Genomic DNA, 10,758 nt, shown 5'->3' on the forward strand with positions numbered 1-10,758 from the left:
GTTCATAATTAAATCTATTTCGCAAAATTTTATGGTATTAGAATAAGTTAAAATTGTTAATTGTATAAATTGTTTTTTAAATCACAATAAACTACTTGAGATTTTCTAGATCTGGCAACGTAGCACTTAAATTTGACATTTGACCGCCATATTTGTTGTCATTTGTATAGAAAAATCAACAAGCTTACAAATCAAATACACAAAAATGTCTACAAAAAGCAACGCAATTGACGCCCGCCAAGAACTGGCAGAATTGGTAAAACGCAAAGCTGAAATTGGAGTAAGTCAACACTAAATTTTTCAACAATATTTTACAATGACTGGTTCTTCACTTCAGGAAACTTTGGCCAATTTAGAGAAACAAATTTACGCTTTTGAAGGTTCATATTTAGAGGATACGCAACTTTACGGCAATATTATTAGAGGCTGGGACAGATACTTGTCCAGTAACAAGACTACAAACTCAAAAGCTGACAAAAGAAATCGAAAGTTTAAAGAGGCTGAAAGACTGTTTTCAAAGTCTTCTATTACTTCTATGGCAGTAAGTTTATATTATTTGAACTCATTTTATGAAATATTTTTATATTGCTCAATTATTTTTAGGCTGTTAGTGGAATAGTAGACCAAAATCAGGAAAAAAGTAAGAATAACTATGAAGTAGACAACTGCATTTATTCAAGTAGCTAGTGGATTAATTTAATTTTGTGCAATTTTACTTTGTGTATTTGGTTTAATTTGTTGGAATAAAAATTAGTTATTGACTTGTTAATAGTTTTGTATTTTATTTTGTAAACTCGGATAGGATGTATTTTGTTTATTTATAACTGCAAGAACAACTGTTATTATTTGTAGTCACTGTAGATTAGCTGGCATGTGCTTCACCAAAATCAAAATAAAGAACAATTAATTTTTGTGTTGTTGTAACTGAAGATTCACTTATCACTTGAATCTATGTAAAACACCCAATTGTTCCAGTAGATAGAAACAGTGATACAGAGTCTCAAACGAACGAAGACTCAAGTGATACTAATTTAGCTCCAGTTATCGGCCAGAATGATAACATCAAAATAACCGGAAAACACACAACATCCAACGGAACGCCGAACGGGATCGATAGGGGCAGTCCCGCTCGTGATATCATTAAACAGAAGTCCTTTACGGCGTCCACCAAGAAAAACACCAACAAAAAGACGAAACATAGATAATTGTCGAGTATGTCCTGGATTATGACTCCAAACGCGTTTAGGGTTTGAATTTGTTATAATTGTAGCGCATAGTTAGTTAATATTTGGTGTTTTTCTTTGAAGTTATAATTCATGGACTCAATGTTTATGTAATATAATGTATAATTAGTTTGTAAGGACAAAGAATAATTTAATAAATGTATATAATCCTTGATAAAAGTACAAATAAATTATTTGTAAAGATGACGTGTTTAATTGCTTCCGTTTGATAATGAAAAAATAAAATACATTATGTAAATATAGCGTTTATTCATGGCACATAAAAAAACATACATTAATATTATGATTTATCACAGCTTTGATTATGGTCTGTAATTTTACAAACTATATACCAAATAAATAACAAAGTATAAACTTATGGTAATAATAAAATATTTTATTAATATAAACCATCCTTATTGGAATAATTTGCACTATAATATTATCAGCTTATATATATAATCCTATATACATCTATACCTAGTTGTAGATAATTTTCAGTCATGTTATGTTGTCATGTTGTTGAGGGATTCCACAAACCTTGGCTCTGGAAACAAATACCATTAAAATTAGAAAATGAATTAAATTATCAAAATTACGTTGCAAAATTGTTGGTATTTTTCTTTCAGCACACCAATGTGTAATTGCATAAAACATCACAGTTAAAAACAAAACTCCTCCAGCTGAGACCAGAAAAATGGTCTCATCATGTTTTCTAAATTTGCAACAGTTTTCACTCCAATATTTGCGTGTATTGTTCATCTAAAAACAATTAAATTAGCATGTGTATTTAATAAAAACTGTTATTTGTTGTACCAAATCCACAATATCCATACACACACCAATTTGTTCATTTTCATTGCTTATACTTTGGTAATACTCATCTAAAGTTATGTATTTCTGCATGCAGTTATTGCACACTGATGTAATATTACTTTGGAGACCAGTAGTGTTAATGCAGTTCATTGTTTCATTATAATAAGTAAGAAATTTTACTGTTTGTGATGATAAATTGTTGGTCATCTCACCATTTTCAAAATTGAAGCATTCTAAAACATTAGATTTATATCTATTAGAAGCTTTTTGATGTAAAATTACCATAACATTTAGCTTTATTCCACAAATTTTTGGCATCCTCATAGAGTGAATTAACAATTCCCAATCGATCCTGGTTTGTAAAGTAATCTAAACAACTTGTATCATTGATTTTCAACTAAAATCAAAATATTTAACAAACAATAAAGTAAGTAGGTGTATTATTACGTTAGCCATCTCTTTGTATGTTGTAATGACTTCCATGTATTGATCTACACATATTTCGCATAGAGTTATTGGTCTGGAATTTAAAATTGCACATGATGTAAAATTTGATGCACCAGAAGCTAATTTATTTTGTAAAGTGCCACAATCTTCGTTTTCAACGCTACTTCCAAATCTAAAAATTAATATAATTTACAATAATTTACGATTTATCTACTAACATACGTACATTTTATTAATGGATATCAGTTGTAAAATTATACAAAGTGAAAATAACAGCATAGTATAAATAAAATTATCAATAAACTTAATTGTTATAATTATATTGTAATTTATCTGTATATTCTTTGTTTATAAATGGCATAACCTATATCGTGGCATTTGACGTTTAAATCAGTCGTGGAACCTTGACCAATGGGAAGCTTCCGATTGACCTGATTAAGGTAAATTCACACAAACGCCTTATTTATCAACAAAAATAATTAATTGATTCTAAGTAAATTAATATACAAATTCAAATGACATTATAAAATTATAACATTCTTAAGAATAAATTAAATAAATTATAACAAAATATATATTAACTAAATAAATACACTAGTTACAAGTTTGATGTTATTTATTACACTTTTTATTCACGATCAAAATCATTTCGTAGCCTCTCAACAACAGACAAATATAATATTACGCTTATTGGTATTCCAATTCTTAGATGCCACGCCAAGTCAGACATAAATAATATGTGTAACATACAAATGATCATTTTCTGCGCATTTTCACACCTAAAAATTGAAAGTTTTAAGTAAATTCCACATTCTGGTAACAATTATTTATTTATTACAACATATTTATAAATAAGGAATAGTTATAAATATGTTGAGCTCTTAAAATGATGAATATATCGGAATTTTCGCTTAAACATACTCAAAAATATACCAAAAAATGACGACTTTTCAACTCACTCGCTCTTGGTCTTAAATGTACTGTGATAAGAGACAGGGAATGTAAAAGTAATACCCTCTTTAGGGTCCCTTTTCTACATAACATTAGTTGTCGTATGAACGAACCCTAATGATGTCAAGAATAGTGAAGGACGTATGGTTTTTTTTGCCTTCCCCAACCGAATAGAAATCAAGAATTTAACCTAAGTAATTCAAAATAAAATGTTTATATTTAAAACGCTGGCTGATTAAAATTCCACTTGTCACGCGTTCAACTCGTAAGCTCCAGGTGGGTCTCACCTATATAATCACTCCAGACATTGTTTGGAAAGTTTGTTTTAACCTACTTATGATTTATACGAGATAATCGGCCTGATAATAATTTAAAAGCATTGTTCTACGAATAATAATATTCAATTCTCGTTCAGTAGATAGAGAGGATGGACGTGCCGTTGTTGGAGACGCTGAAAAAGTCCAGGCTGGTGCACCTGTGCTTTGCCATAACATTCTTCACATCAGGCATCCTGGTTAATTTGCTCCAGTGTTTGTTGTATGTGACTCTGCACCCTTTCAACAAGTACCTGTATAGGAAAATTAACTGGTACTTGTGCTGTACAATTTATGCACGTAAGTAACAATGAGTTGTCTCCTCAACTGGGGCTAATTCAAACTGTGCTGCAGAATTGGTATTTTTGGGTGACTGGTGGTCCAATTCTGAGGTGATACATTACATAGACAGGGAGGAATATGACAAATATTATGGCAAGGAACATGCCTTTTGTGTCATGAACCATTCATATGATATTGACTGGCTCATAGGATGGATGATTGCTGATAAAATTCAATTACTTGGGGTAAGGTCAGATTTATTTAATAGTATTTATAGTATAGTATTCATTTAATATTATCAGCTTTCATTAATGAATTTTTACTAGGAGAAAGTATGCACAAGTGAAACTTGCTTTAATTATTGTTTTTTAAGTGCCAAGTTACTAGTGACATAATCAGACCATCAAATTAGATATACAGTGCTTGTTTTTGTTAATGTAATGTTGTTTATTTATGTAGGTTTTTTATTTATTTTATCAGTGTCTTTGTACACAACATCTACTTTTATTTATCAGTTCATAAAGAGTTAAACTAAATAAACAACAGACAAGTATTTTTAGTAATTTTTCATTGACTTTGATATTAAAAAGTATGTTAAGTTGTTTTTTTAGTGAAAATTGTGACTTTAAAACATATTTTACTTATATCAATTTATATATCTTTTATTGAACACATTTTTAGAATTGTCAACTGATTCATAATTATATATCTAATGATTACAAAGTTCAGAAGGAAGTGATTACAACTTATTTACACTGCATTTTTTATTCCCATTTAGTTTAATTGCTTAATTGAAAAGTAATAAAACCAATAATTTATTTTAATGATACATGCAAGTTAGTGTTTTATTATAACGTAAACGTAAAACAATTGTGTGAAATTTGCACACAATTTTACAATTTACATATGTACACTGATTGTTACTTTGGCTTTAATACAATACAGAAAGAACAAAAGGTTAAATCAATGAAGTTAGGCTTATTTTAGATTGATTAATTGGGTAAAGTTCAATGTTGAATTTATGTTTGTAATTCCAATGTTTTATTAAAAGGTATCTTTGGTTTATCTGTAATAATTATAAATTTAAATAACTTGGGCAACTTTATAAATCAATTAGTTGATAATTAAATTTACATTGTATATTATTTTGTTAAGCTATCATACGAATTTAATAAAATAAACTTAACAAACATTTGTTAAGTGTCTTGTTTACAAATTATGTAGATTTATTACTAAATTGTGAGTGGGAAAAATAAACACTTAGCTCACCAGATTTGCAGGTGTGATGTCAATTGACTTTTCCATTATTACTTATGTTTATTTTAAATATCAGTAATTGTACATCTTTATCAGTTTTCCAAAGGGGCAATTACAATAAATTTATTATTTGTCTTGACATTACATGTTGATGTATTAAATGTGACAGCGTCAAATTAATTTTGTTGAACCAATCATTAAATAATAAATAAAGCTTCAGTGTTAATCGTTTATTCAACTTTTATTATTTGTTTCATTTACAGTGTTAATGTGTCTAGAAACAAAATGGGTTAACTTCAATTCTTAACCACAGAATTACTTATGTTTTCAACCACATTATTTTTACATACGTATTTATGCAAATGGACCTTGAATTCCTGACACGCATAACACGTAATTAAATATTTATTATTTCCAGAATTGTAAAGCCTATGCCAAAAAAGTGGTGCAATACATCCCCGTTTTGGGATGGGGTTGGAAGGCTTCCGAATTCGTGTTCCTTGAACGCAACTTCGATAAGGACAAGGACATTATTAACAGACAGATTAAGGAATTAGCCGAACATCCCGATCCGATGTGGGTGAGTAATTTCCGTATGATTTTAACAAAAAATTATCAGTGCATAGTTACGACACGGTGCAATCTTATCTTGAATATATCTAAAGCCTGTCTGTCTGGTTAATATATAAGGTGATTATAATTCTATTATATTTAAAATACAATAACTAATCGTCTACGCTTACCTTTTTATCACTTTCGTATTGTTTTAAATAACTCCTCACTAAAATGTCACACTTTTTGTTATTGACTGAATTCGTTTATTGAATATGAAATGAATATTGGTAAGACCATTATCAATGTAAGGTCACGAGATCAGGTCTCATCGCAAACATTATATAATTTACGTGATATAAAAGTAGAGCCCATTATCTCAATAATTATTGTTTATCTATGCCAATATTAATGTTTTAAAGTCGTATCAAGTATGAATATTTATCCTTGTAAAACTTGTGGCATAAAATTATAGTAACTTATTAAAATATACTACAAAAATGAGCCTATATTGCTTGAATGGATAAAATTATGGCAACAATTTACTTTATTGTCTTCAATTGCATTCTCTGTGAATTTAAAACTATTATTTACTTTTAGTCTTTTGCTTATGATAATTTTTTAATCATTGGTTGGTGAAACTGTAGGAAAAATTATAATTCAGCGTTACCAAGACCGAGAGAAACAAGAAAAGGTGGCTAACAATTTACAGCTAAATAAGTCAATCGTTTTCTGTATTATTAAGATGTTTAGAGTCTGTCCAAGTGTTAGCTATGAAACAATTTGGCTGAGTTCAAAAAATTTCAAAGATATTGAATGACTGGATAATTCAAATGTCAAAATAATAATCTGTTTATTGAAATCATTCAAATTATCCACTTCAAAAGTGAGTGTTCAAAATCTGCAGTGGTTTGATCCTCCAAAGTTTTTACCTGTTACCGATTTTACGTCGTCAAATGTGTTTATAAATAATAAAACTGGTTTTATCGCAAATTTTATTTATTATTTGTTAATAAAATGATTTCAGGGCACTCAGAATATTTATACTAAATTTGTATCTGAGAGTCACCTAACAAACAAAATAACGTAATTCTTTATGTAGCATTGTCAATTAATTAATGGAATATCCATGTTTGTATTTTAAATATGCATTTAAATAATGCAACAATAACGTTTAGGTTAAGTGACTTAAATTATTTATAGGAAATGTTTAACTTCTCGTTATTTTTTTTAATTTTCTTTGTGTGGTGTTACTAAATATTTAATGAACACTTTCAGAATATTTTTATAACGAGGAACTACATGCATGTTTAAAATTTATATTTACTGTAAGTATTGTAAATATTTAAAAAGATTATCCTCAAAGCATTTCTTAGTTCCCTAACAAATAAGTATAAAACGTAATATTTAGTTGCTTAGAAATCCGTTTATTACTTACATAATTAACAGCCATGTAGTGTATTTACAAATAAAACCTACAGCTTAAAATTAATATGCGTATAAATTTGCAGTTGCTCCTGTTCCCCGAAGGCACCCGCTTCACCGCCGAAAAACAAAAGGCTTCCGTGGAGTTCGCGAGGAAGAAGGGCATGAAAGAGCTGACGCACCATCTGATACCGAGAACCAAGGGCTTCATCGCCAGCTTGCCGTCGATGCACGGCAAAGTGCCCGCCATCTACGACATCGAGTTGGCGTTCAAGGAGGACGCACCCAATAAACCGACCATCACCAATCTTTTGCTGGGCAAGAGGATCGAGGCGCACATCTACATGAACCGCATACCGATGGAGGACGTACCAAAAACGGAGGCCGAGCAGGATCAATTCTTGAAGGAGATGTTCGAGAGAAAAGTACTTTGATTAAAACATGCTCATTCATTGTTTTATGTTTTGATGTTTTAGGATCGTTTGAGGGAGAGTTTCGTTAAAACTGGCGATTTCTTCGCCACTTCCGACGTGAAAAGGGTCGAACCTTTCACACGTCCAAAGAATAAATACGTCATCGTCAATTTCGTCGTTTGGTCGATAGCTGTGCTTTCCTTTATTGCCCGTTTGTTTATTAGTTGGCTTTTGAGTGGGGAGATACTTTATTTGAGCATTATTGCTGGAATTATTGTTGCATGTAAGTTTTAACATTTTAGGCAGGGTATTATAGTTTACTAACATATTTTTGTGTTGTTTCAGTTTGTTTGTTGATGAACAAAACGATTGGAATGTCTGAAATCGAGAAGGGATCGTCCTATGGTACAAATACTCCAAAAAAGAATGCTTAAATCATAAGTAACAAACAATATTTAATTTATTGTTGAATCTTCGGCTGATGTGCCAATTTTTTTCATCAAAGATCATTATTTAATAACTTGAGTAGTGTATATTTGTTTATTGCCATTTGTTAAGCGTAACAATTTACAATATTCATTGTTTTCATTTACTTTTTTATAGGCTGATATTATTGCATATTTATGACACATTTTTTTAGAAGAATGTAATACATTGAAATGTATTTATTATATTATTTGTTATATGTTGTACATAATATAGAAAGAGTTTAAGCAAATCCGTTGGTTTACTTAAATTTTATTAATATTAAATGTTTAAAGATACATTGAGTTTTATTTATAAATTTTTTCCTAATTGTCTCCTGTTACTATTTATTTTTTGTTATTAAATGTGCACTTCTAATTAAATACAATTAAAATAATTACACCATATTCTTTCCACATTTATTCAATTTGCTCCAAAATCAAAATAATTTTCACTTATATCTTAAAGATTCTTCAATTAATGACCATAATTCATCTAAATATTACGTATTTTGGTGTTTTAAATGAGAAGTGACGTCGTTCAATAAATTTCAATTAGATTTAGATCAGGATTTTGAGTTGGCCAATAGAGAACCTCAACTGATTATTTTTTAATCAGTACTTTGGAACATTATCATGGTAAATGATGGTTGGCAAATAGTTCCGTTACAACTCTAATGATATCTCTATACATGAAATGGTTCAATTTACCAATATTCTCTGTAATGGACCTATGCCATGCCAAGAATTGAAACCTCAAACCATAACGTTTTCTCCACAGTGTCTTTGGAGAATGATAGTCGTATTGTTTACTATCCTATTCTATTAAACTTGAATTCATCACTCCAAAGTATTCTACTCCAAAATTCTGGAGGATAATTAATGAGTCAGATGTCTATACGAAATAATGCATCCTCATCTAATCACACTAATATTGTATGATATAATCAATTTATTTGTTATTATTTGCCTAGAAGACAAGAAAGATTTTCATTTGTTAATAACATTGTAAACCATATTTAGGCCTTTTTCGGAGGCAGTTTTGGATTTCCACCGACTAAAAGCCCCTCTCCGGATATCCATCCGAAGATCATGACCAAATGTCAGACATAGATGAAAACTCATATATGAGACATATAGAAGACGCAAGACAGGCAAATATGCCAGACCCCTGTGAACTGGATTTGGAAAGAACAAGACCAATCGAGGAAGATCGGAGACTTTCCTGGGAATGGATTGAAATTGCGGTTGGACCCGTTAGCTTCCCACTGTCACTGGTTTATGGAGTGGTACTGAGCCCCAGGACCACGACAAGGTGGATCCATCCTGGGGATATTTAGGCCTTGATGGTTCATGTTAATTATTAGCTATCGCTTCTCAGAAGTGCAGTGTTTTTTCTTCCCATATATTCAAATAATATAAAACTTACTAAGAATAAATTCTTACTATTAAGTATTTCTTTTCCTGTATCTTGACTACTACTGTATGAAAGAACCAAATAAATTAAAATTTACCTGTAAAAACATTGAGCAGACAACCACAACCAATTTGGGACACTGACACATGTTAGAGTATTTAAAAATACTTTTTTATCACAATTCTTTAAAAATCTAATTGGTTTTACATGTTAAAAATGATATTTACGAATTGGGAAATAAGGCATTACTACATAAACTTTAATCTCTTAATACAAGTAACTTGCTTTCGTAAAAGTATCAGCCATACTAAATTCAGAAATAAAGAAAATAAAAACAACTAACTTTCTTTGTCTAAATGTCAATAACCAATATTTCAAGTTAATGTTAATATTATTTTTAATGGCAATAAAAACTCAGAAGAGGCTTTTTAAAAATCAAATTTTTCCAATTAAACTAACTAACTCTCTATTATTTTTTATTATTAAATAAATGATTTTACTTGTAACTAAAGGAAAAATATGTAAATGTTATTATTCATGTTTATAATTGTAGATTTTTTATTAAAATAGAAATTTATATCAAAAAAAATACACCAGATGTGAACTGCACAGGATACTCGATGAAGATTAGATTTTATATAACCAACAGTGCGAAAGTTTAGAGCTGAAGTATTGTTCAAAGTCATCAAGAATTTTTTTTAATTTGTAGTTTTTTTAACAATCCAATTTAAGCAGTTCATTAAAAAATACCAGACAGTTTGATTATTAACATTTCTCTCATTAAACTGAAGATCTGATGTCCCTACTGTTTAAATTATTCCTTCAGGCTAATTCTCTGTTACAAAAATCTACCGGAATAAATCATAAATCTTAAGTCCCATGTCTACAATCTTAAATATATTACTCAAATAGAAACTTTAATTAAAAAAAAATACACCAGATGTTGAAGTGGTACTGAACATTATACTCGATGCAGATTAGATTTTACATAACAAACAATGCGATCACGATTATGCATCGCGTCTGATTGTCATCGATACTTCCTGCTGGTTACGGTACCACCTGACCTTAACTGCTGCAAACACCCTGTATCTCGCATTTATGTAAATGGTGCGGTTTTCTTTTGCACAATCGGCCCGACCCGGTGGATATTGAAAGTGAAAGTGCGGATACATGTCAGCCTTGTAGAAAGCCGCA

At 30.0% G+C, this 10,758-nt stretch overlaps 3 protein-coding genes across 7 annotated transcripts; 2 read left to right on the forward strand and 1 right to left on the reverse strand.

Annotated features, from left to right (window-relative positions):
- The first annotated feature begins 146 nt into the window (after positions 1 to 146).
- Positions 147 to 1,427, forward strand: LOC109600120 (chromatin modification-related protein MEAF6). The gene is made up of 4 exons (XM_020016204.2): positions 147 to 280; positions 338 to 541; positions 604 to 640; positions 976 to 1,427. The coding sequence occupies exons 1-4, from the start codon at positions 206 to 208 to the stop codon at positions 1,203 to 1,205; spliced, it is 546 nt and encodes a 181-aa protein (XP_019871763.1). The 5' UTR covers positions 147 to 205; the 3' UTR covers positions 1,206 to 1,427.
- Positions 1,428 to 1,599: 172 nt separating this feature from the next.
- On the reverse strand, positions 1,600 to 7,160 carry LOC109600099 (osteopetrosis-associated transmembrane protein 1). 3 transcript variants are annotated; one of them, XM_049966045.1, is made up of 7 exons: positions 6,034 to 7,160; positions 2,713 to 3,265; positions 2,487 to 2,658; positions 2,322 to 2,436; positions 2,040 to 2,272; positions 1,823 to 1,985; positions 1,600 to 1,770 (listed from the first exon to the last, which is right to left on the reverse strand). In XM_049966045.1, the coding sequence occupies exons 2-7, from the start codon at positions 2,763 to 2,765 to the stop codon at positions 1,730 to 1,732; spliced, it is 777 nt and encodes a 258-aa protein (XP_049822002.1). In that variant the 5' UTR covers positions 2,766 to 3,265; positions 6,034 to 7,160; the 3' UTR covers positions 1,600 to 1,729. The 3 variants fall into 3 exon arrangements, with proteins under 3 accessions (XP_049822002.1, XP_049822001.1, XP_049822003.1); XM_049966044.1 differs by lacking the exon at positions 6,034 to 7,160 and adding an exon at positions 5,303 to 5,663; XM_049966046.1 differs by lacking the exon at positions 2,713 to 3,265 and having other exon boundaries at positions 6,034 to 7,156.
- LOC109600121 (1-acyl-sn-glycerol-3-phosphate acyltransferase gamma-like) lies at positions 3,318 to 8,444 on the forward strand. Of its 3 annotated transcripts, none has more exons than XM_020016207.2 (7): positions 3,318 to 3,713; positions 3,853 to 4,051; positions 4,106 to 4,278; positions 5,709 to 5,870; positions 7,354 to 7,692; positions 7,744 to 7,963; positions 8,026 to 8,444. In XM_020016207.2, exons 2-7 carry the CDS (start codon positions 3,865 to 3,867, stop codon positions 8,112 to 8,114), a joined length of 1,170 nt encoding a protein of 389 aa, XP_019871766.1. In that variant the 5' UTR covers positions 3,318 to 3,713; positions 3,853 to 3,864; the 3' UTR covers positions 8,115 to 8,444. The 3 variants fall into 3 exon arrangements, with proteins under 3 accessions (XP_019871766.1, XP_049822000.1, XP_049821999.1); XM_049966043.1 differs by having other exon boundaries at positions 3,856 to 4,051; XM_049966042.1 differs by having other exon boundaries at positions 3,318 to 4,051.
- Positions 8,445 to 10,758: the final 2,314 nt, after the last annotated feature.

This window comes from Aethina tumida, chromosome 4 (genome assembly GCF_024364675.1).
Source record: "Aethina tumida isolate Nest 87 chromosome 4, icAetTumi1.1, whole genome shotgun sequence".
Classification (NCBI taxonomy): Eukaryota; Metazoa; Arthropoda; class Insecta; order Coleoptera; family Nitidulidae; genus Aethina; species Aethina tumida.

Coding starts and splice junctions, on each gene's coding strand:
- LOC109600121 (XM_049966042.1), top strand. CDS start 3,865: ATGGACGTGCCGTTGTTGGAGACGCTGAAAAAGTCCAGGCTGGTGCAC. Junction 5,871..7,353: donor AACATCCCGATCCGATGTGG/GTGAGTAATTTC, acceptor ATAAATTTGCAG/TTGCTCCTGTTCCCCGAAGG. Junction 7,964..8,025: donor TGCTGGAATTATTGTTGCAT/GTAAGTTTTAAC, acceptor GTGTTGTTTCAG/TTTGTTTGTTGATGAACAAA.
- LOC109600120 (XM_020016204.2), top strand. CDS start 206: ATGTCTACAAAAAGCAACGCAATTGACGCCCGCCAAGAACTGGCAGAA. Junction 281..337: donor AACGCAAAGCTGAAATTGGA/GTAAGTCAACAC, acceptor TCTTCACTTCAG/GAAACTTTGGCCAATTTAGA. Junction 641..975: donor AGACCAAAATCAGGAAAAAA/GTAAGAATAACT, acceptor CAATTGTTCCAG/TAGATAGAAACAGTGATACA.
- LOC109600099 (XM_049966045.1), bottom strand. CDS start 2,765: ATGCTGTTATTTTCACTTTGTATAATTTTACAACTGATATCCATTAAT. Junction 1,986..2,039: donor GTATGGATATTGTGGATTTG/GTACAACAAATA, acceptor AATTGTTTTTAG/ATGAACAATACACGCAAATA. Junction 1,771..1,822: donor AATACCAACAATTTTGCAAC/GTAATTTTGATA, acceptor ATTTGTTTCCAG/AGCCAAGGTTTGTGGAATCC.